The following is a 25,569-nucleotide window of genomic DNA, read 5'->3' as shown; positions in this document are numbered from 1 at the left end:
TGGAATAATTCGCCTTAGACTTTTGTAGCTGGTCTTGGTGCCTCAGCCCCTCATTACACAACAAAGCATATATTTAAATTTAGTGGAAAGCTCAACGTTCTTCGTTCACGTAACCAAGATTTTACCCAGTGGAATTATTACATCCTGCCACCTCTCTGAAAGGGAGTATTCTGTCTCACTTTCATAATCCAAATGCAAAATTATGCAGGTAATAAAATAAAAAACGAATACCTAACATTTTCATGTTATGCAAAAGAGATTATTATCATTTTTGGACACAAGGAACTTTTTGAACACAATTTTTTGAACACAAAGATGCTGGCTTACCAAAAAGAGACACAAAGTGCTAGAGTATATCAACATATAAGATTATTAAGGGTTTGGACGTGCTAGAGGCTGGAAACATGTTCCCAATGTTGGGAAGCAGGGGCCACAGTTTAAGAATAAGGGGTAAGCCATTTAGAACGGAGATGAGGAAAAACTTTGTCACACAGAGGGTTGTGAATCCTCTAGATGTTTTCAAGAGAGAGTTAGATAGGGCTCTTAAAGATAGTAGAGTCAGTGGATATGGGGAGAAGGCAGGAACGGGTACTGATTGTGGATGATCAGCCATGATCACAGTGAATGACGGTGCTGGCTCGAAGGGCCGAATGGCCTACTCCTGCACCTATTGTCTATTGTCTATATTTCAAGCAGCATCTCTGGAAAACATGGACAGATGACGCCTGACCATAAAAGCCACATGTCCAGGTCCTCCAGAGATGTTGAGTTACTCCATCACTTTGTGTCTTTTTTTATTATCACTTTTTCTCATGAGGTCATAAGTGATAGGGATAATGAGGGCATTCGGCCTATCAAAACTCATCTGCCTTTCAATCATGGCTGATCTCTCCCTCTTAACCCCATTCTCCTGCCTTCTCCCTATAACCCCAGACACCCATACTAATCAAGAATCTATCTATCTCTGCCTTAAAAATATCTATTTACTTGGCTTCCACAGCCTTCTGTGGCAAATAATTCCACAGATTTATCACTAAAGAAATTCCTCGTCATTTCCTTCCTAAAGGAACGTCCTTTAATTCTGAGGCTAGGTCCTCTAGTCCTAGACCCTCCCACTAGTAGAAACATTGTCTCCAAATCTATTCTATCCAATCCTTTCGCTATTCGGTGAGTTTCAATGCTGTGCCTCCTCATCCTTCTAAGCTCCAGCATTGTAGAGGCCCAGTGCCGTCAAACGCTCATCATGTTAATCCACTCATTCCTGGGATAATTCCAGACCAGATAATAATTCCAGAGCCAGCACACCCTTCCTCAGATATGGTGCCCAAAATAGCTCACAATACTCCAAATATGGCCTGACCAGTGCCTCAGCATTACATCTCTATTTTTGTATTCTAGCCTTGAAATAAATGCTATCTTGCAGGAACATGGCTATTTTCTCTCAAATATTTGCACTGAATGTAAAATTATTATAGTAAGTTTGCAGATGACACTAAAATTGGTGGCATTGTAGATAGCGTAGATGGATGTCAAAAATTGCAGCAAGATCTTGATCGGTTGGGCAGGTGGCCTGTGGCATAGTTAATGGAGTTTAATATAGAGCAGTGTGAAGTGGTGCGTTTGGGAAGTCTAACCAGGGCAGGACCTACACAGTGAATGGCAGGGCTTTGGGGAGTGTTGTAGAGAGATCTAGGAGTGCAGGTACATAGCTCCTTTAAAGAGCCATGAAAAGTGGATAGGATGATCCAGAATGCTTTCAGCACCTTGGCCTTCATCAGTCTGAGCAGAAGTTGGGAGGTCAAGTTACAGTTGTACAAGACATTGGTGAAGCCACAGTTAGAGCATTGTGTTGAGTATTGGTCACCCTGTTGCAGGAAAGTTGTTGTTAAGCTGGAAAGGATACAGAAAATATTGCCAGAATTCGAGGGCCTGAGCTATAGGGAGAGATTGAGCAGGCTAGGAAACGTATTCCTTGGAGCGCAGGAGGATGAGGGGTGATCTTATAGAGGTGCACAAGATCATGGGAGGAATAGATAGGCTCCATGCAGAGTATTTTACCCAGAGTAGGGGAAATGAGAACCAGTGGACATAGGTTTAAGGTGACGGGGGAAAGATTTAATGGGAACCTAAGATACCTACCACCCTTATTACACAAAGGGTGGTAGGTATATGGAACAAACTGCCAAATGAGGTATATGGAACAAACTGCCAAATGAGGTAGTTGAGGCAGGTACTATCACCAGTGGAGGCCAAATCACTGGATGGATTTAAGAGAGAGTTAGATAGAGCTCCAGGGGCTAGTAGAATCAAGGGATATGGGGAGGAGGCAGGCACGGGTTATTGATTGGGGACGATCAACCATGATCACAATGAATGGCAGTGTTGGCTCGAAGGGTTGAATGGCTTCCTCCTGCACCTATTTTCTATGTTTAAGAAACATTTAGCCAGGTAAATGGATAGGATTGGTTTAGAGGGATATGGCCCAAAAGCAGGCAGGTGGGACTAGTGTAGATGGGGCATGGTGGTCGGCATGGACAAGCTGGGCCAAAGGGGCTCTTTCTACATTGTATGACTCTATAACTTGTTTTGGTATTGCACATGAAAGCTATGATCAGCAAAATTGTTCGGGTGGTTCATTTTGTGGGTGTAGAAGCACTGGGTCGGAGAACATATTCAGCCCTTATATGAGATAAATATTTGACAATATCTGTATCTGCTTGCTTCCTGACCTCTATCCTTCAGTTGATAAATTATTGTGAAAGTCCTCATTAAGCTAACCATGCAAGTTCTGCATCCACTGCCTATGGCGCCGCTGCATCAAATTTGTTGAGCTCGCTGTTTATTGGGAGGACAAATATTGCATTCTGAACCAGAGGCTTAAAGCTGGGTAATAGCTTCACTCAAGATCATGAAACAGACGTAACCCCACCACCCCAACAACTGTGTAGTGCCTTTGTGAATGTCTTTGCATGTATATCTTGTCTCAAGTCCAAACAGGAAACTTGACCGAGATATGGTCTGACCTTTCATTTCTCTTCCCACTCAACATTTTTTTTGATCCATTGATAAATATAATGGCCCAATAGTCCAAAACATTGATTTGAACCCCTGGCCTCTCATCAGTGCTTTACCTTCGTAATGTTGAGCTTTGTTACTCAGATTTTGAAAGGAAATTAGCATTCATTTTGTTACCGCCGTGAGGGAATGGGGGAAGAACAAAGGTGTGGAGAGACTGCCATGGGTGGAGGTGGGGGGCAAAGAACAAAGGTGGACCTGGAGCGGGATACTTTGTTTATTTTTCAGCGCCCTTTATGTAGCGACTATTTGCATACCTTGGGTGTGCAAGCAAAGAATTTCACTGTGACTTGTCATATGTGACAATAAAGTATTCATTTATTCATGGTACCCTTATCAGTTCATTGAAAGTAGCTTATTGCTGTAATTCAAATTAATCCCTTCAAGGTATGCGAGGTGGGATGTGACTGATTGTAAGTTTTTTGTATGCAGAAAAGATTGAAGAGATCTACAAAGCTTTTAGCCAAGAGTCTGGCGTCCAGTTTAGTGATCTAGAAGTCAAAGTGCTACAGTTTCATCTTGGCAATCTTGAATATGCCTGTGGTAGTAATTTGCAGCAGGTAAGAAACTAACATGAATCTTCTAAATATTGTCAAAAATATGATCATATTGGCCTACACTTCTTAGTGAACTGTATTGCTACGTGGCATGAAAATGACTATTCTTCCTATGTTTCTATCAATGTCTCCTTAAATACATTAACATTATTTGAACTAGATATTAGAAGAGTTGCTAAGGGGCTGTCCCACTTGGGCAACCTAATTGGCGAGTTTAGAAGAGTTTAGGAGAGTTTGAATAATGTCATGTTTAAGACCTCCTTCGACTATGTAGAAGACCTCCTTCAACCTCCTTCGCCTATGCGGAAGACTAACTTTGACTAGCTGCGGGAAAATTTGACACCGAATAGTGGAGAGTGAAGACGACCTCCTTCGACCTCCCTTCGACTATGTTGAAGACTATCAACGACTACCTTCGATTACCTTTGACTACTCTCAATTACCTACGAATAACATGCCGACTTACTACAGCCTACTTCGACTAAACCTACGAGTAAAAAAATATCGATTTTTTTCCCCATGGCAACTTTTTTTTATTCAGGGGCATTTTTCAACATGTTGAAAAATACGCCGCGACCTAGCTGAGGCCTCGAGTATGCGAGCATGAAGGAGCGTTACAAAGACCTCCTAGGGCCTCGTGTCGACCATGCTGCGAGTATGAGTTGAGGGCAAACTCGCCAGAACTCGTGGATTAGGTCGCCGCAGTGGGACAGACCCTTTACACTGACCAACAAGCAGGTTCTGGTTAGTCCCTTCTCTCCAGGGATGCTGCCTGTCCCACTGAGTTACTACAGCCTTTTGGGATCTACATACGATTTAAACCAGCATCTGCAGTTCTTTCCGACACATTGTGGGCAGTCTCTGTTGCTATCTCACTTAAGGACACAAAGTGCTGGAGTAACTCAGCAGGTCAGGCAGCATCTCTGGAGAAGGATCTCGACCCGAAACGTCACCAATCCATGTTCTACAGAGATGCTCGCTGACCTGTTGAGTTACTCCAGGAGCTGTCCTTTTTCTGTTTTTCTTTATTATTGTCATGTGTACCAAGATACAATTAAAATATTTATTTGCGAGCTAGCCAGTCAAATCATACTGTGCATGAGTACAATCAAGCCATACACATGTACTATAGATAGGGTGAAGAAAAAAAAGAATCAGTGGAAAATATATAGTGTTACAGCTACAAAGGTGCAGATTATTTTTTAAAGTGCAAGGGCTGCAATGTTACAGAGAGAATGTTCATAGTTCGCAATGAGGTAGGTCAAGACTACACCCTAATTTATCAGAGGACCATTTGATAGTCTAATAATAGCAGGGTAGAAGCTGTTCCTGAATCTAGTGGTACATGCTTCGAGTTTTTGTATCCTCCACCCAACAGAAGGGGGGAAGAAGGAATGACTGGGGTGGAAAAACAAGTGCAAAGTAAGCCTTGTGCGGATAATGCTGTTAGATTTCTCTTGTCACCCATTCCACCCTTCCTTTTACTTTCCATTGGTGTTTTTTTATAAAATAAGTGATTGGCCGAATGGCCTAATTCTGCTCCGATCAAGTCTACTCTGCCATTCAATCATGGCTGATCTATCTCCCTCCTAACCCCATTCTCCTGCCGTCTCCCCATAATCTCTGATACCCGTACTAATCAAAAATCTATTTATCTCTGGCTTAATTATATCCACTGACTTTGCCTTCTGTGGCAAATAATTCCACAGATTCACCACCCTCTGAATAAAGAAATTCCTCATCTCCTTTCTGAAAGAACATTCTTTAATTCTGAGGCTATGAACTCTAGTCCTAGACCCTCCCATGTGGAAGCATCCTCTCTAGGATGTCTGTCTGTCTAGGAACTTGAAGTTCAGGAGTATCTCCACTGGCACATTTGTTGCTGACTGGGGCATGTAATCCCCCTCGCTTTCTGAAGTCAATAATAGCTTCTTTGTCTTGCTGACATTGAGAGAGAGATTGTTATGTTGACACCATGTTACTAAACTCTCTATCTCCTTCCTGTCATTGATCGAGATCCTGCCCACTACAGAGGTGTCATCTGCAAACTTGTAAATGATTTGATCAGAATTTGGCTGCACAGTTGTGAATTGTTACAAACTGCAGCAATTGCACTCTCTTGTGCCACCAGGTTCTGGGCATGCGGTTTTAGTGTTTACAGTGGTCATTGACAGTATTGATTAGTTCAACAAATTCAATACAAACAGAGAAGTAATTAATGCATACATGGCCATATTATACGTAGGAGAGACTAAGCGTGGACTCGGTGACCATTTCACTGAACACTTGCACTTGGTCTGCCAAGCCCTATTGGATCTCCTGGTTGCTAACGATTTTAAATCCCCTTCTGAATGAATTAATGAATTAATACGTTTATTGGCCAAGTATTCACATACAAGAAATTTGCCTTGGTGCTCCGCCCGCAAGTGACAACAACATACAGTGACAGTTAGGAATGACATAAAACATTACACATTAATAATAAAACATTATTGATTAAACATGTGAATTAAATAAAATACCAGAGCAAAAGGAGACTACAGATTTTTGGTTATTGAGTAGAGCTACTACGTGGAAAAAAAGCTGTTTTTATGTCTGGTTGTAGCAGCTTTGATAGTCCGGAGTCGCCTTCCAGAGGGAAGTGATTCAAAGAGTTTGTGGCCAGAGTGAGAGGCGTCAGAGATGATCTTACCCACTCGCTTCCCGGCCCTTGCAGTGTACAGTTCATCAATGGAGGGAAGGTTGCAGCCAAAAACCTTCTCAGCTGATCGGACGATTCGCTGCAGCTCTGGGTGTTGTGCTTGGTGGCTGAGCCAAACCAGACCATGATGGAGAAGGTGAGGACAGACTCTACGATGGGCGTAGAGTCATTCCCACACTGACTTTTCTGTCATGGGCCGCCTCCATTGCCTGAGTGAGGCGAAGGAACAGCACCTCATATTCTACTTTGGCAGTTTACAACTCAACGGTATGAACATTGAATTCTCCAATTTTAGGTAACCTCCCATGACTCACCCCCCCCCCCCCCCCACCCCCACTCTTCTTTCCTCCCCTGTGGCCCACCTAGATTCCCACCTATTTCCCCTCCACTCACCTCCTGCCACTTTCCTCCCTCTGGCCTTACAATCCACAACTCTTCAAAACTCTCACTCCTTCCCTCCCTTCTTATCTCTGACCTTTGTTCCAACCATCTGCCCCCCTTGCCAATGTCGACCTATTACATGCCACACTTTGTCCTACCTCTACCCTCTTCCTGCTTTCTTCTCGCCCTCCCCATCCCTCCTACAATCAGTCTGAAGAAGGGTCTCGACACAAAATGTCACTTATCCATGTTCTCCAGGGATGCTGCCTGACTCGCAGTGTCACTCCGACACTTTATGTCTTTTTGTTTTTATTAACCTACTGGGTAATTTGTCTGTTTGCAGGAATACCAATTGGGTTACAAGCCGTACTTTAAGGTTTTTAACCAAACATCTGACATGTTTTGTTGAAGAGCTTTAAGCAATTTTCTTGATTATAACACTGCTTGCATTAAGAATGAAGTTGGGAGAGGGTCCAGATTAATTGTTTGCCTGTCAAGGGCGAGGAAAAGTCATCAATACTGGAGCTGTGTTGTTGTGGCTTTCTCTCATTAAGGTGCGATTGGATGTACAAATATTTTTCTACTTGTAATTGTGTTTTGTGCTGTAGGTGTCTGCTCGTTCATGGGACCACAATGAGTTCTTTGCCCAATTTGCAGGTGATCATACACTGTTTACATCAGGTTACTCATCCGTCATCAGTAAACTAGGGGATGCACTGGACATACGACTCAATATGCCAGTAAGTTTAGGATCATATATAGCAGCCTTTATTTTTATAAATCAAGCCAGTAAATTCCAAAGTAATTTATTACAGTGATGATGCCAACAACAGGATTGATGTACATCAGACATGGTTGCTTAATAATTTGTGGCATTTGGTTCGTCAGAGTTGTATCTTACTATGTTAAAATATTGTATAAAAACAGTTATTTACATTAGAGCAAGTCATTTTTAAATGCCAACAATGGCTGATCTTAAGTGGGTAGAATATTGTAGTTCTTTCTGTGAAAAATTATTTAATTTGGATCGTTTTAGTGATTCATAAATAGATCAAAATATGTGAACTGTTGCGTGCCAGTGACCAAACTGCATTGGAGCGAAAGCTAATAGTATTGAAAAAAGCAGCTTTTTCTAAATTTAGTGGAAGATGGTGCAGCACATTAAATTTATGTATTTTTACTTTTATTCATATGTTTATCGTTTTTCCTTTAAAACATCAAGATCAAAGTTCATGTAAAATATCTTTCATTTCAAGTGGATGTAAATGAAGATTGTAAGTTGCTTATAAAAGTTTCTTAATGTTTTCATCTTTGCAGGTTGTGTCCATAAACTACTCAGGTGATGACATTTGTATAGGAACAGCTAATGGAACGTTATGGATGACACAGAAGGTAAACTTCTCAGTTTGTTTTACAATTAGGTTCAATGTGTGCATTAACTAAACGGGAAAGTTAATTAATGCTGCTGGAGTCAAGAAATTTGCCAATGAGTGAAAAGAGAGGAAACAAATCTGTTATAAAATTCCAGTTGTTCATTTTATTATTGCACAAGTTAGAGGCAAGCAATGTAATCATCCTAACTTGTATCCTTGGGAAGGAATCAGTGGAGTGGCACTGTGTAGTGTAATGGTGCCGATTTAGCATGTCAAGGTGTGTTTTGGCATCCTGCCACTCAATACTTTTCTAAGCACCTTGACTTTAAAATTCTCGTCAGGTTCTGACGTAAATGCTTCTCCTAAATTACCCGACTAAATTGATGTGTGATTGTAGCACATTAGTTACCCTCTTATTTGGTGTCCCAGATGTGGAAGTATCAACTGTGGTCTGCTCTCTCAGATCATTCTGCATGTAAGAAAAGAACCCCGGCCAGATCGATCTGCCTTTTGAGTTTCATCATGTGCACGATTTAACTTTTGAGAAGTGTTTTTGAGATTTTTTTCTCAGAACAGACATCTTCAGACCCAATGTGTGAGTTGTGCAGATGCAAGGAAAAAGCATGGTGGATCTTTGAAACTGCGAGAATATGAATATCAGACTTAAATGTGATGCTGTCCCTCCTCTTCTTTTTAAAGAGGTTTTCCCGAGTATAGGGCAGTCGGTTCTCGCCATCATAAACAGTAGCTTGTGTTCTGGGGTTGTCCCCATAAATTTTAAACATGCTGTAGTGCAACCACTACTTAAGAAACCAGGCCTGGATCAAACTGATCTGGCCAATTTTAGGCCGATCTCCAAGTTGCCTTTTATCTCTAAGATCATGGAGAAGGTAGTTTATGCGCAGCTGAAACTCTTCCTGGATGAGCACAATATTCGGGAGGTTTTCCAGTCTGGATTCAAGGCTATGCATAGCACAGAGTCGGCTCTGCTAAGGGTCTTCAACGACATCCTCCTGGCAAACGACTCAGGTAATTATGTGGTTCTTGTCTTGCTGGACCTATCTGCCGCCTTCGATACAGTGGACCATGGAATTTTAATTTCCCGATTACAGCACCAAGTGGGCATTTGTGGCAGACAGAACCATGCGTGTAAACCTTGCTGGCTTTGAATCCTCCTCCACTCCCTTGGTATATGGGGTTCCACAGGGCTCAATTTTAGGGCCCCTGCTCTTCTCTTTATACCTACTTCCTCTGGGCTCAATTTTAAGAAGGCATGGCATCACCTTTCACTTTTATGCAGATGATAGCCAGTTATATATGCCACTCAGGAAAGAAGACGACTATTCTCTAAAATCACTTCTGTCTTGTCTTGAGGACATTAAGTCCTGGATGGCCTTAAACTTTCTGGGACTTAATGAAGAGAAGACAGAGGTGATTTTGTTTGGCCCCAATGGCTGCCGTGAACCTCCCTTTGTTGACTTGGGTCCACTGGCATTGTCTGTAAAGCCAACCGTCTTGAACCTGGGTTTTAGGATGGACGGTGATTTTAAACTAGATAAACAAATAGGCGCGGTGGTTAAGTCCAGCTTCTTTCACCTAAGGAAGCTGGCAAAGGTGAAGCCCATTCTCGAGCGGGAGCATTTTGAAACAGTAATCCATGCCTTTATTACATCTAGGCTGGATTACTGTAACGCACTCTACTCTGGAGTCGCACGAGCTTCATTGGCTCGTCTCCAGCTTGTTCAAAATGCTGCCGCTCGCCTTTTGACCGGAACTCGAAAGAGGGAGCACATTACGCCAATTTTGGCCTCCCTTCACTGGCTCCCAGTGCACTTTCGAGTTCATTTCAAAATTCTTTTATTTGTTTTTAAATCGTTGAATGGGCTCGCCCCGCCTTACCTCTCTGAGCTGCTCCACCTATATGCTCCTGCCCGGTGCCTCAGGTCAGCTGATCAGCTGCTCCTTGAGGTTCCAAGGTCTAAGCGGAAGCTCAGAGGGGATAGAGCCTTTTCTGTTGCTGCTCCGGCACTCTGGAACACCTTGCCGCTGCACATCAGACAGGCCCCCTCACTGTCCATCTTCAAACCCTCCCTAAAAACACATTTTTATTCTTTGGCTTTCGACACTGGCTGAGGCATTGCTCCTGTTTTTAGTGCTTTTAATGCCTTTTAATTTTTAGTGTGTTTTTTATAGTCCTTCGTTTTACGGTTTTTAATGGTTTTTAATTGTTTGTAATAGCTTTTTGTTCATGAGTTCTCATGTACAGCACTTTGTGGCAACTGCAGTTGTTTAAAGTGCTTTATAAATAAAGTTATTATTATTATAAATGGCATACTATGTTCCAAGCAATTCATTGATGATTGTTCGATGGTCTCTTGCAGGTTCTGGTTACTGTTCCTTTAACATTACTTCAGAAAAACACTATTCAATTTTATCCACATCTGTCTGAAAGAAAAATTAAAGCCATCAACAGTCTAGGCCAAGGGGTAATTGAAAAGGTAAATATAATGTTATTAAATCTGGTATAGTCTGCGCAGAAAAAGAAATGGAAAAAATACTAACAATTAAGTACTAACAAAGTTGAGTATTCTCAGTTACTTCAACTTACTGTTTCATCAAATTCAACTTAAGTCAAATATTCCAAAAAACAGTGTGAACTTGAAACAATTGCAAGCTTGTTTCCCTGCGTTTGTGATTGCAATAATGAGTTATGATTTAGAAGGCCTTGACCTAATATGTGGTTAGAGAAGACGTTACAAGGCACGCATTACATTCTGCAATGAACATCTGTTCATTTTGGATCACTGCTGTCTCACCAACTTGTTTGGCTGTAGACAAAGGTACAAGAGGGTAGGCTTATGCTCTTAAGTTGTCAGTTGAGCTGTTTGAATGTCAATATTATTTTTCTGTGAAACTGGAGAAACCTAATTGCACAATTCCTAGTGTTGAATATTTTAAGGGCTTCTAAGTCATGCTTGAACGGTAACTGCATCCAACCATAAATGTAACGTGGGCTTAGTAACTCTTGTACCACCCTGCTTGAGGTTATTCATTATGACTATAACTTTGGAGAGGGCTACAGCTTGCTTTCAGCAATGGGAACCTGTATGTAATGATAGAGGAAACATGGTGCAGACATAATTGAGTTTGCAGTGAAGAAAAGTTGAGAAATAGGAAATATATAAAATAGGCAAAATGGGGACGCATGGAAGTAATTGTATGTAGCGTGGTAAACAAGGTTAACATTGATTGTAAGTAACCGTTGCGTGACTGGACTGACAAATGGCTTAAAGAATGTGAAGATCAATGTTAATAGTGAAAAGGCTGCAGTGTGCAAATGAATTATTATATGGCAGAGAGCATCACAAAGAACGCATTGAGATGTTTTAGTAATTATTCTCTCTGTTCCACATTCCAATTCAGCCATTGAGTTAAAGCATTGAGATTTGTATATTTTTTAAAGTTTTCAATTTCCATTTTGTTCTAAATACATTTATGATATGACCCATGATTGTTTTGTTGAAAGTTAAATTGTCACTCTTGCTAAATATTAGTTAATATCAATATGCAAATATTGAATCCTCTAAACGCATGCACTTTTAACCCTTCAGATCGCCTTACAGTTCCCATATAAATTCTGGGAGAATAAAATTCAGGGATCAGACTTCTTCGGTCATATTCCTCCCAGTCCTGACAAACGTGGGCTATTTGGTGTATTCTATGATATGGATCCACAAGTGAGTGAATGAGTCTTGCTTTTAATTATGAACTGTGTTGACTAATCGCTTAAACTAATATAACAAAATAGAAATGAAAACACAGCATTAATAATGCAAATAATAAGGGAAGGAAAACAAAGTCAAAGTCAATTTTATTCGTAACATGCACCCAAAGGTGCAGTGAAATGAATTTGCCAGCAGCGATACACAATAAGATTTAACACAAATATTCACCACAGCATTCTTCACTGTGGTGGAAGGCACAAAGTTCAGCCAGTCCTCCTCCTTTGTTCACCCGTTGTTGGGGCCATGAACCCTCCATAGTCACCGCTACGGACGGCCCGATGTACAGGTCCTCTCATCGGGATGATCCAAATTCCGATGTCGGGACGGTCGAACACACTCCCCGAATTGGCACTTTCTTAACAGAGACCGCGGCTTCAGGATGTTATAGGCCGCAGGCCGGCGGTCGGAGCTCTTCTCCGGCGATCCCCGGCAAGGGATCCCAGGATGGTAAGTCCATGCCACTCCCGCGGCTAGAAGCTCCGCAGACCACGGCCACATGGTGCCAAAGTCACCAGGACAGCGATTGGAGCACTCCTCTCTGGCAACCCCTGGCAAGGGTTCGCCCGCTCCGCGATGGAAAATGTCCACGCTGTAGCTCTAGTTCCGACTCTGGTAAAGGCCGCTCCAATCCAAGCTGTTAGGCTTGGAAAAAGTCGCCTCCGTCGAGGAGATGACTGAAATCGGTTCCCCCCTAACCCCCCCCACCACCTCGTACACAAGATACACCGAGAGACACTAAAACAAACATTTGGACACACTAAAAAAAACAAAAAATAGTTGAAATAACGAACACGCTGCTGGCAGGACAGCCGACTTGCAGCGGCCCCACCGACCACCACACTGACCACCACAACTAAGCATAAGTTGTAACCTTTTGCGTGAAAAACCTTTCCTAATTTTTAAGCAAATGTGAAGGCCTATCACACGTAATTAGTGGGAAAGGTAATATTGTCGAAATTATAATATTGACTGCGTAGCATCATAATATTGTCAGTGGACTGAATTGATAGTGGTTTTCATCTAATGCATGAATTATGAATTGGCAATGAAAGTGAAACAGCTTGTGTGCACAGGTATTATTGTTTATACTAATTTTGGCATATGGCAGGATGATGTACCTTTTTTTCATTATTGTCAAGTATGAAAATTAATAATTGTGACAGTAATAACAAAATATAACCATTAATGCTTTTATTATGTGATTTGATTGCTGTATGATATAATTGATTGCCAAATCTACCCTTGATTTTTACCACTAAGTGATTAACATATTTATAACAAAGAATTTTCAGCACCAATATTGGCATAGCAGGTAAAGCTGCTGCCTCACAGATCCAGGAGCTAAAGTTGGATTCCTGACCTTTGGTGCGGAGTTTGCACATTCTTCTGTGTGACTATGTTAGTTTCCTCCAGGTGCTCTGGTTTCCCAAAATCATGTGGTTTAATGGTTAATTGGCCACTATAAATTGCCCCATCTATGTGGATCAGTGGGGATCTTGGTAGGTATCAAAGATCCTATAGCAAGCAAGATAGTGCCCTCGACGAAAAAGACGTAGTACGGTCATGGGCAGGTTCATGGGTAATCTTCGGCCCCATTTCCTTTACCGGCTTCCGTCTCCACCATCTTTTTTCGCCATAGCTGAGCAAACATACTAGTACGAAGACGGAAGCCGTTTACGGAAACATCCTCGTAAAAATCAAAGATCTTTGGTAAAAAACTTCTCCTCATTTTCTCTCCGCCTCTCTTCTCCGTTAAAGAGACATCACTGACGGGGGGGGGGGGGGGGGGGGGAAGAAGAGGGCGGGCATGTGATCCGAAGCTGAGAACGGACGGCCCTTCCGTTTCTTCCTCCATCACGCTCGCTGCCCGGCTCCCTAACTCCGGACCGGTCTGCTCTTTTTGTGGAAAAAATAAACAACCAATTTTGAAAAGGCACAGCGGAGACAGAAAGAGGGAAGCGTGGATTGGGAAGGTCCCCCCTTTTACACTGCCGTGTGGGCACAGCCTCTTTGCCCTTGGTGCCCCCTCCACCCTTGCACAGTCCAATTCCAATCCCGGGGCTTTGAATCCAAAACATTAAAAAAGAAAATTAACTGAATTATAATTTATTAACATATTAATCGTTAACAAAAAGTAACAGAATTATGGATCATGAATCTAACACTATATCACACACACAAACTGTCCCCCCGCAACGCTGATTACACTGCAAGACGGACATAAAAGTCGGGTTGGGTCGGGTTTACTGAAATGGCCGACGAAAAGGCTGACGTTCCGCTCCGTTGCACCCATTGGTTTTAGCAGTAGTGCACTATCTTGCTTGCTAGAGGATCTTTGGTAGGAATGTGGGAAGAATAAAATGAATTAAGAGGTTTAGTATAATGATAGTTGGCCCAGATTTAGGCAGAAGGCCCTTTCTGTGCTGAATCAATCAATGGGGCACTGAAGAGGTGACTGTTTACATTTCAATCTAGCCTCTTCCTACCGATTGTCAACGTTGGAGCTGGAAACATTCTCCAAGTTCTCCAGATAACTTATTTCACGGGTCACTGTCCCTTCTATATTCTAGCAGGTAAAGCCTTCTATATTTCCAGTTGTGGGATATTGCTGCCTGGATAGCACATGGTAGAGAGATTCTACCTTGATTTCTGGACAGTACAAACCACAAGTCAAGGCATTTGATGAGGATCAGCATCGTTACTCAACAAGCGTTTAGAGAAGCGTGGTCTTCAAGAACTTGTATTTACACTAGATGCAAAAACATGTTGAGGTACCCCCTCATTGTTTTGTATCCATTCAAAAAAATTGTTTCTATAAATTCAGCAGAGGAACTTCCCTTGCTTTTAACTCTTTCAGGCCTGAAAATACTTAAATGCATTCATACATTTATACTTGGTTCTGTAGGGTTCATAAGAAGGCATACTGTAAATGAGGCAGGTAAAAATTGAATACATTTTCAGTGCTGTCTGAATTCTTCTGTTCCTCAAGAATCCATTCTTTTGAAGTTTCCCTTTGTTAGCATACTGTGAATTATTTACTGTATTTATTTCTATTAAATGTTTTCAGGGCAATCATTGTGTCCTGATGTCTGTGATTAGTGGAGATGCAGTGGCTGTAATACGGGATATGCAAGAGCAACAAGTGATTGAACTATGTATGAAGGTCCTCAAAGAACTTTTTAAGGAACAGGTGAGGAATGCAAATTTCAAACCCTTTGTTTTTAAAAAAAACGCGAGGACAGAAACATTCCCTAGAACATACCAATGAACAATATCGATTATTTCAGGGTAAATTTTTAACACTTGGGGTCGGCAACCTTGTTCTGCATAGGGGCCGGGAAGCATGTCTGTGAACGGATGGCGGGCCACATCTATCATGTGCACAATTGGATCCCGCCCCGGATGGCAGGCATTAAATCACGTGTTCCCAGAAGGTAGACAAATTTCTGGAGAAACTCAGGAGGTGAGGCAGCCTCATGCAATCCTTGCATGTTTCACCCCCAGAGTTTCTCCGGCATTTTTGTCTACCTTCGATTTTTCCAGCATCTGCAGTTCTTTCTTAAACGTGTTCACAGAATGTGCGCGGCTGTGCCAGCGGCTTTGCGCAGGATGCGGTACAGCCAATTTTACCGAAGCCAATTAATCGACTAATCTGTACACCTTTGGAGTGTGGGAGGAAACCGGAGCAACTGGGGAAACCCCACGCTGTCACAGGGAGAACGTACAAACAACTCATAGTCAGAATGGAACCCGATCTCTGGCACTGTCAGGAAGCAAATCTACCGCTGTGGCACCGTGTTGCCCTTTGTGTGGGGCATTGTCTGCTTCTTCTGCTGTTTTCACGAAGCCTCCACATGCTTGCACTATAGAGAGATCAGCAGGTCAATGTCTTCCTGCAGTTTTTGAGGATGTTGCACTTTTCCCCCAGAGGGGAGTAGTAGTATTTGATGGATATGAGCACTTGAGGATCGCTGCTGAGAGCCTTCCATATTGTTAGGGTATGCTAAATTTTGTGTACAATCGAGGCAGAGATGATGACTGACAGTTAATAATTAGTTAACAGATAGAGAACAAACTGTGGAAAATGTTGAGTCCCCCCCACCCTCGGATTTGTGGGATGTGACTTGCAATTACGTAAGGATCGGTGCTGGGGCCGTAACCATTCACAATCAATAACAGTGGTGTGGTTGAATGGTGAAAATGTATTATTTCCAAATTTGTCAATGATACATTCATACTTACTTTTGTATGTAGTGAGGAGGATGCAAAGGGGCTTCAAATGGATAAAGATGAAATGAGTGAGTCGGCAGCAACGTGGCACTCAGAGTACAGTATGGTAAAATGTGAGGTTATTCACTCCCGAGGAAGGAAAAGTGAGAGACGGAGAAATGTGATTCCAAGAGGTCAAGGTGTCCTGCCATGTGTCATTGATGTTAACATGCAGGTGCAATAGGCAGTTAGGTGACTTTATGGCTTATTGGTCTTTAAAGCCAGAGAATTTGAGTATATTAATAAAAATGTCCTGCAAATATGTCAGGCTTTGATGTATCACACCGGGAATATAGGTTCACCACTGATTTTCTGGAAACTGGTGGTCCGGCCCCTCCTTTAATCCTGGCAAATCCTGACGAGGCTGGGTGAGGCGGGCAATTTCAACCTCATCGGGACTTCTGTGCCGATCAACGGGTCGAATTTGCAGCCTGTGGCCAGGGCTCTGGAACTCTCACCCTGCCGGAACCAGCGGATCCGTTCCCATAGCCAACATCCGCGGCCGATCAGCGGGGTGGAAGTTGCAGCTGTGGCCAGGGCTCTGGAGCTCCCACCCAGCTGGAGCCGGTAGATCTGTTCCCACAATTGAATTCAGGAGTTGACTGTAATAGAACTCAGTCCTATTAAATCTTCCCCCCCCCCCTCCTCACCTTTAACCCCGGTCCTCTGGTTCTTGATTCCCCTACTCTGGGTAAAACACTCTGTGCATTTACCCAATCTATTCCTCTCCTGATCTTGTGCACCTCTAATGGGATCACCCCTTATTCTCCTGTGCTCCAAGGAAAGTCCTGGCCTGCTCAACCTCTTCCTACAGCTCAGGCCCTCGAGTCCTGGCAACATCCTTGTAAATCTTTGCTGCACCCGTTTCAGCTTAACAACATCTTTCCTATAACATGGTGACTAAAACTGAACACAATAACCTAAATGTGGCCTCACCAATGTCTTGAACAACTGTAACATAACCTCCCAACTATACTCAATACCCTGAGTGATGAAGGCTAATGTGGCTAATTCTTGACCACCCTATATCTACTTGTGACGTCACTTTCAAGGAACTATATACCTGCACTACTAGATCTCTCTGCTGTACAACGCTCCCCACAGCCCTGCTGTTCACTGTGCAGGTACTGCCCTGGTTAGATTTCCCAAAATGCAACACATTGCCCTTATTTGTATTAAGTTCCATCAACCATTCTTTAGCCCATCTGGCCAACCGATCACAATCCTGCTGCAATTTTTGACATTTTTTGCTGATTACAATACCACCCATTTAAGTGTCATCTACAAATTTACTAAACATGCCTTGTACGTTCTCATCCAAATCATTGATATGGATGACAAACAGCAATGGACTCAGTGCCGAACTCTGAGGCACACCATGAGTCACAAACCTCCAATCCAAAAAGCAACCATCCACCATCACCTTCTGCACCCTTCATTGAAGCCGATTTTATATCCAGTCAGCTAGGTGTCCATGTGATCTAACTTTGCAGAGCAGACTACCATGCAGAATCATGTCAAATGCCTTGCTAAAATCCATATATAGGTCTACAGCTCTACCGTATCAAGCTTTTCGATCACATCTTCAAAAAACTCAATAAGATTTGTGAGACATGATTTCCCATGTATAAATCACTCTGACTACCCCAAATCAGCTCCTGACCATCTTAATGCATGTATATTTAATCCTTCAGAATACTCTCTAGTAACTTTCCAACCACAGATGTTAGACGGATCACAGATGATAGACTGATTACAGACTTATCATATGGGGCTGTAAAGCTGCAACAAACACTAATTGTCCTGTTCCTCAAGCATATGACACTCTTTGAGTCTTGCTGTGAGGAGAAATTGAGTTGGCTAGGACTCTTCTTTAGACTTTGGAAGAATGAAAGATGATCTCATTGAAATGTTAGAGTCAAAAGTGAGATGTAGCAAGCATGAAGAAATAGGAGGTAGGGCCAAAAAGAAAACATTTCTTCAGTGTGAGTGCAAAATCTCTGGAATTTTCTTCTCCGAGGGACTGAGGTAACTCTAAGAAATATTAAGAGAACAGTCCACGTTTATCCAATCTCTCATAGCTACTGCACACTAATCCAGGCAGCATTCTGATAAACCCCTTCTGTATCCTCAACATCCTCCATTGTAATGGGACGACCAGAACTGCACCCGTGCAACCTAACCAAGGCCCTATAAAGCAGTAACCTGACTTCCTTACTCTCATACTCAATGCCCCAAACAATGAAGGCAAGCATACCATATGCCTTCTTTTCCACTCTATCCCCCAGGCCCCCCCCCCCAAGACCCCTCTTTACATCAAAATCTAATTAAAATGTCCCGCATTAAAAACACAAATTATTTTGGAGTTTATTGGGTAATATAGTATAAATTAAATGTTGGGGGAGTGCTCAGGTGTTGTGCTGAAATTCTAGGTGCTGCATATTTAATTATACCAATCCTACTACTATCTGTCCAAAATATGGAAGTGGTCTGTCAGAATTTGGTCCACAAAAGTATTTAAAATTAGGTTAACGTTCCTTTTGAAATTCAACTCTCATTTGCATTCCAACATGAACAACAAATTTTGCGTTTCATGGGTGGCTCATTTCTGATTTTTTTGTTGACACTTCAATGCATAATGAATTGGTGGTAGAGGAGTTGGTTTCTGTTGCTTAGTGCCAGGGACAGGGAAAATAGGTTAGATCCAGACCATGAGTCTACCATTTTCTTCCCATATTCAAAAGAGAAGCAGAGAAGATTTACGAGGATGTTGCAGGACCCGAGGGTCTGACATTTTTAAGAAAGGCGGAAGAGAGAAAACTGAATTATAGACCAGTTAGCCTGACATCGGTGGTGGGGAAGATGCTGGAGTCAATCATAAAAGATGAAATAGCAGCACATTTGGATAGCAGTACATTTGGATAGCAGTAGCAGGATCGGTCCGAATGGATTTACGAAGGGGAAATCATGCATGACTAATCCTCTGGAAATTTTTGAAGATGTAACTAAGAAAATGGACAAGGGAGAGCCAGTGGATGTAGTGTACCTGGACTTTCAGAAAGCATTTGATAAGGTCCAACATAGGAGATTAGTGGGCAAAATTAGGACACATGGTAGTAGGGGTAGAGTGCTGACATGGATAGAAAATTGGTTGGCAGACAGGAAACAAAAAAGAGTAGGAATTAACGGTAGACAAAAATGCTGGAGAAACTCAGCGGGTGAGGCAGCATCCATGGAGCAAAGGAAATAGGCAACGTTTCGGGTAGAAATCCTTCTTCAGACTGAAGAAGGGTTTCGACCCGAAACGTCATCTATTTCCTTTGCTCCATAGATGCTGCCTCACCCGTTGCGTTTCTCCAGCATTTTTGTCTACCTTCAATTTTCCAGTATCTACAGTTCCTTCTTAAACATTAGGGATTAACGGGTCCCTTTCAGAATGGCAGGCAGTGACAAGTAGGGTATCGCAAGTTTCGTTGCTGGGACCTCAGCCATTTACAATATACATCAATGATTTAGATGAAGGGATTCAAAGTAACATTAGCAAATTTGCAGATGACACAAAGCTGGGTGTGAACTGTGAGGGGGATGCTATGAGAATGCAGGGTGACTTGGACAGGTTGGATGAGTGGGCAGATGCATGGCAGATGCAGTTTAATGTGGATAAATGTGAGGTTATCCACTTTGGTAGCAAAAACAGGAAAGCGAATGGCATGTTGGCCTTCATAACAAGAGGAATATAGGAGCAAAGAGGTCCTGCACTTGTACAGGGCCCTAGTGAGACCACACCTGGAGTATTGTATGCAGTTTTGGTCCCCTAATTTGAGGAAGGACATTCTTGCTCTTGAGGGATGGCAGGACTGCCGTATGTTGAGAGATGGAGCAGCTAGGCTTGTATATTCTGAAATTCAGAAGGATGAGAGGGGATGTTATTGAAACATATACGATTATTAAAGGTTTGGGCACGCTAGAGGCAGGAAACATGTTCCCGATGTTGGGGGAGTCCAGAACCAGGGGCCTCGGTTTAAGAATAAGGGGTAAGCCATTTACAACAGAGATGAGGAAACACTTTTTCACACAGAGAGTTGTGAGTCTGTGGAATTTTCTGCCTCACAGGGCAGTGGAGGCCGGTTCTCTGGATACTTTCAAGAGAGAGCTAGATCGGGCTCTTAAAGATAGCGGAGTCAGGGGATATGGGGAGAAGGCAGGAACGGGGTACTGATGGGGATGATCAGCCATGATCACATTGAATGGCGGTGCTGGCTCGAAGGGCCGAATGGCCTACTCCTGCACCTATTGTCTATTGTGCTATACGGTGAGGTTGAGCTAGCTGGGACTCTATTCCTTGGAGTGCAGGATGATGGGTGATCTTAAAGTGGTGAACAAAATCATGAGAGGAATAGATTGGATAGATGAACCAGAGGACATAGGTTTAAGGAGAAAAGATTTAATAGGAATCTGCGGGGTAACTTTTTCACACAAAGGGTGGTGGGTGTATGAAACAAGCTGCCAGAGGTAATCAAGGCAGGGACCATTGCAATGTGTAAAAAACAATTGGACAGGTACATGGATAGGATAGGTTTGGAGGGATATGGGCCAAATACAGGCAGGTGGGATTAGTGTAGATGGGACATGTTGGTGTGGGCAAGTTGGGCCGAAGGGGCCTGTTTCCGTGCTGTATGACTTTGTATGCCTAGTAGGTTGATTGGCTAACCTAAGTGATCCCTTGCAGGTTAATGGTAAACTAAATCAAAGGGAAGTGAATGGGCATATGTAAAAGGTACTGTGTACAGACAACAACTCCAATTGTTCCCAGGGGAGCCTATATGGGCCCAATGGCTGGCTACTGTATATTAGAATGTCCAAATATTAATTGTACTTTTTAACCTGCCTCACAGGAGGTTCCAGATCCGGTTAGATACTTTGTCACACAGTGGAACAAGGACCCTTGGACACAGATGGCTTACAGCTTTATAAAGGCAGGGGGAAGTGGTGAAGCCTATGATATAATTGCTGAAGATATACAAGGAAAAGTTTTTTTCGCAGGCGAGGTAAGTAGTTTTAGCACAGGATTGCGGCTTTGTTTCTTTCAATGTATTTGCACATTTCCAGTTGAAATGCCTAAAGTTATTCATGGAAGTTATTAAATAAATCAGCTTGCCCATTTTTATGCTTCCTTGTGCTTTATTATAGAAAATAGGTGCAGGAGTAGGCCATTCGGCCCTTCGATCCTGTACCGCCATTCAATATGATCATGGCTGATCATCCAACTCAGTATCCTGTACGTGCCTTCTCTCCATACCCCCTGATCCCTTTAGCCACAAGGGCCACATCTAACTCCCTCTTAAATATAGCCAATGAACTGGCCTCAACTACCTTCTGTGGCAGAGAATTCCACAGATTCACCACTCTTCTGTGTGAAAAATGTTTTTCTCATCTCGGTCCGAAAAGACTTCCCCCTTATCCTTAAACTGTGACCCCTTGTTCTGGACTTCCCAACATCGGGAACAATCTTCCTGCATCTAGCCTGTCCAACCCCTTAAGAATTTTGTACGTTTCTATAAGATCCCCCCCTCAATCTTCTAAATTCTAGCGAGTACAAACCGAGTCTATCCAGTCTTTCTTCATATGAAAGTCCTGACATCCCAGGAATCAGTCTGGTGAACCTTCTCTGTACTCCCTCTATGGCAAGAATGTATTTCCTCAGATTAGGAGACCAAAACTGTACACAATACTCCAGGTGTGGTCTCACCAAGACCCTGTACAACTGCAGTAGAACCTCCCTGCTCCTATACTCAAATCCTTGCTATGAATAACTTGCTAACATACCATTCGCTTTCTTCACTGCCTGCTGCACCTGCATGCCTACTTTCAATGACTGGTGTACCATGACACCCAGGTCTCGTTGCATCTCCCTTTTCCTAATCGGCCACCATTCAGATAATAGTCTACTTTCCTGTTCTTGCCACCAAAGTGGATAACCTCACATTTATCATCAAGATAGACAAACTCCATGTGCTTAAGAAATACCAATTTGGTTGCCTGTGGACAAAAAAAAAATGGAAATCAGCTACCAGTTTTGTTATAGTTACTTAAAATGCTCTCCCACATAATTGCTGCATTCAAAATAATTTTAACTTGCTATCAACTATAAAATCAAATTAGTTGGATTCAGCGTACAAAACCTTTCACTTGTGGTGTTTGTTAACCAGATAATGAGGTTAACAATTAAAATCAGGTCATGAAAAGCGCTATCTTTCATTTTCTGGGCATATAAAGATTGAGATGCACATACTGCCATTCATGTCTTTAGTATTTAGTCTATAATCAATCAACCATGTTACTATACTCCCATCATAGCACATAAAATCGCCCTTGAACTGTAGCAGTGTTGTTAAGTCTTCAGCAAACAAATGTAGACAAAAAATGCTGGAGAAACTCAACGGGTGAGGCAGCATCTTATGGAGAAAAGGAATAGGTGACGTTTCGGGTCGAGACTCTTCTTCAGACAGATGAGTAGGTGACGTTTCGGGTCGAGACCCTTCTTCAGATCAGTAAACAAATCATTCCTGCAATCTTAAAGTATAGTTGAACCATTAAGCAAAGCGTCGGTGAATTTGATTTAATTTTGTTCCAAAATAGCTTTTTCAAATAATATTATTTAAACTTGCAAATTGTATTATCATAATAATTCAGATGTAATGGATATAGTATCAATTCAATATATCAAGCAAATGAAATCTAAATTCACTTAACTGTAGTATTTGGTCTAGCATTCTAGTTTGTGTAAGTTTTCTTATCGGCATTATCTAAATCCCAGCATTTTGAGCAATATACCACAATAAATCATTTATTTTAAAGGTATGCAAAACTGAAATGTAACGCCTTAAACTCTAGCTACCAGGATTCATTGGTGTAGACACAAGGAACTTCAGATATACAAAAAAAGACAAAGTGCTGAAGTAACTCAGCACATCAGGCCAGCCTCTCTGGAGGACTAGCCAAGACCTGGGTGGGTGACGTTTCTGGTTGGGACTGTTTTTCAGACTGGACATGGATAGGTGACATTCCATGAAGGGTCCCAATCCAAAACATTTTTTATCCATGTCCTCCAGAAATAGTGCATGCCCCACTAAGTTACTGTGTTTTAGATTCATTGGGTGAAATATCCTTAAATTGTGTAAAGCTGTAAATGTATACCGATGCATTTAGCATTTCATTAAATTCTCTTCACATTAAAATTCCGAACATAAATGGAAAAAAAAAAATAGGTACAGGAAGCCTAAAAAACCTGCTGAATGCCAAAGGGGACAGGAGGGGGAAAGGGAAAAATGGGTGCAAATCAGGTGGGAATTTGTTGGCAACCAACAAGACAAGAAAGAGGGGGGTGGGCGGGGGGAAAGAAGTGTGTCCTCATTCTTCAGGAAATGTGGGTTCTCCACTTGTCATAGATGAGGCCCTCATACATGTGTCCCGTAGTTCTGCTCTCACTCGTTTCTTTCCCCCCCCCCCCCCCCCCCCCCCCTTCGCCTTTCACACCACCAGTCTCTGCATCCAATACATTTCTGTCAATTCCTAAGGAATCCCACCACTAATCATATCTTCCCATTTCCACCATGCACAGGGACTGCTCCCTCTGCAACTCCTTGGTTCACTGATCCCTTCCCACCCAAACCACAGCCTCCCCAGGTACTTAATTAACCCTGCAACCATAGGAGATGCAACACCTATCCTTGTATCTCCTCCCTCGACTCCATTCAGTGACACCGACAGTCCTTTCAGGTGAGACAACGGTTCACATGTACATCCTCTAACCTCATCCACTGCATCCGATGTGGGCTCCTTCCTGTACATCGATGAGACCAAATGTAGACCCGGCGACCATTTTGCTGAACACTTACGCTCGGTCCGCCAAGGCCCACGGGATCTCCCGGTTGCCAACAAATTCAACTACCCTTCCCATTCCCACCCTGACCTCAGTCTGAAGAGGGGTCTCAACCCGAAACGTCACCTATTCCTTTTCTTCAGAGATGCTGTCTGACCTGCTGAGTTACTCCATCCAGCTTTTTGTGTCTACCCACACTGACCTTTCTATCCTGGGCCACCTCCATTGCCAGCGAGACCACACATAAATTGGAGGACCAGCACCTCATATTTCACTTGGGTAGTTTACAAACCAGTGGTATGAGCACTGAATTATCTAATTTTAAGTAACTTCCACTTTTACTCCCCTCCAACCCGAGTAGTTTTACTAGATCCAGTTCTCCACGTTGTTTCCCTCTTAAGATCACACCTTCCCTCACCAACAATTAATCCTTCCTGAGGTCATTTGTAACCTGCCCTGATTGGTCTTGTCTCACCTACACCGCCCCACCTTCAGTCTGAAGAGTCCTGACCCGAAACATCGCCGATCCCTTTTCTCCAGAGATGCTACATGACCCAGTGAGTTACTTCAACACTTTTGTCTATCCATTTCACTTGCCAGGTTTTGTTCTCTCCACTACCTCTTCCCCATACTCCAGCAGACTGAAGAGTCCCAACCTGAAACATTGTCTATCTGTTCCTTCCATGCATGTTCTATACCTGCTGAATTCCTGCAGCACTTTTTGCTCAAGATTCTAGTGAATGCAGTTTCTTGGCTCCAGGTAAAAGGCTTGTCTTGCCTTTAAGTGCAAGATTTATTTACTGATTGTTTTTGACCACTGTTGATTTGAATGTTTAGCAATCAGAACAAATTTTAAAATATTGATAAAAATATTTTTATTTTAATACAGGCAACAAATCGGCACTTTCCACAAACTGTTACAGGAGCATACCTCAGTGGAGTCAGAGAAGCCAGTAAAATTGCTGCATTGTAAAGTATTTGTCTTGTATTTAGGACTAAATGAAAATGCTGTATATGGAAGGTACTGCTCGTTTTTTTTAAAATGCTGCTAAATTCTACAATGGTAGGTCTTTGTACCTTAAAGTACAATTGAAAAATGATTGAAACTTGTTTAAATACCAGAGTACAAAAATGAGTGAAGCTTTCAGCAACTATTTACTTAAATAAAGGCAATAATCCCACTATTTAGAATCTTTTAACCAAGTCATGAAACACAATTCTCTGCAATGCAAAACATTTCAAATACTGAAGAGTTTTCACATTTAATTTTAATAAGGTTGCATGGCTAAATTGAAGCCACCTGTGACTTTGTAGTTTTTGAACTATTTCCTTTATTTTTGAATGACCAATTTTGGATTCCAGAACATGTTAAAGTTGCTGCAAGGGGTAACCAAGGAGTTTAGAGGTATTGCTGGAAGCGTTTTTTTTGTTGTTGCACCAAATACAATTTCCATCCTTCTGGTGCAGATTTTTTTTTAAATCAAACCCATTAGTTAGTTGTTTGTAGTGACAAACAAAACAACGTGCACTTATAACCAGGGATAGA

General features: G+C 42.3%; 1 protein-coding gene across 4 annotated transcripts in view; it reads left to right on the top strand.

Annotated features, from left to right (window-relative positions):
* The window catches only part of kdm1b (lysine demethylase 1B), a 72,792-nt gene extending 47,298 nt beyond the window's left edge, over nucleotides 1-25,494 (top strand). For 3 of the 4 annotated variants that reach the window (XM_033013738.1, XM_033013764.1, XM_033013747.1), the window contains exons 14-21: nucleotides 3,508-3,635; nucleotides 7,323-7,454; nucleotides 8,032-8,106; nucleotides 10,469-10,585; nucleotides 11,699-11,824; nucleotides 14,940-15,062; nucleotides 21,037-21,189; nucleotides 24,913-25,494. In XM_033013738.1, coding sequence (XP_032869629.1) covers nucleotides 3,508-3,635; nucleotides 7,323-7,454; nucleotides 8,032-8,106; nucleotides 10,469-10,585; nucleotides 11,699-11,824; nucleotides 14,940-15,062; nucleotides 21,037-21,189; nucleotides 24,913-24,996 — 938 coding nt within the window. In that variant the 3' untranslated portion in view covers nucleotides 24,997-25,494. The remainder of the gene's footprint in view (nucleotides 1-3,507; nucleotides 3,636-7,322; nucleotides 7,455-8,031; nucleotides 8,107-10,468; nucleotides 10,586-11,698; nucleotides 11,825-14,939; nucleotides 15,063-21,036; nucleotides 21,190-24,912) is intronic. The other variant, XM_033013755.1, reaches the window with a different exon arrangement.
* Nucleotides 25,495-25,569: the final 75 nt, after the last annotated feature.

This window comes from Amblyraja radiata, chromosome 2, assembly GCF_010909765.2.
Source record: "Amblyraja radiata isolate CabotCenter1 chromosome 2, sAmbRad1.1.pri, whole genome shotgun sequence".
In the NCBI taxonomy this organism is placed as follows: domain Eukaryota; kingdom Metazoa; phylum Chordata; class Chondrichthyes; order Rajiformes; family Rajidae; genus Amblyraja; species Amblyraja radiata.
Note: the sequence above shows the minus strand (reverse complement) of the source record. Positions and strands in the feature narration are given on the sequence as shown.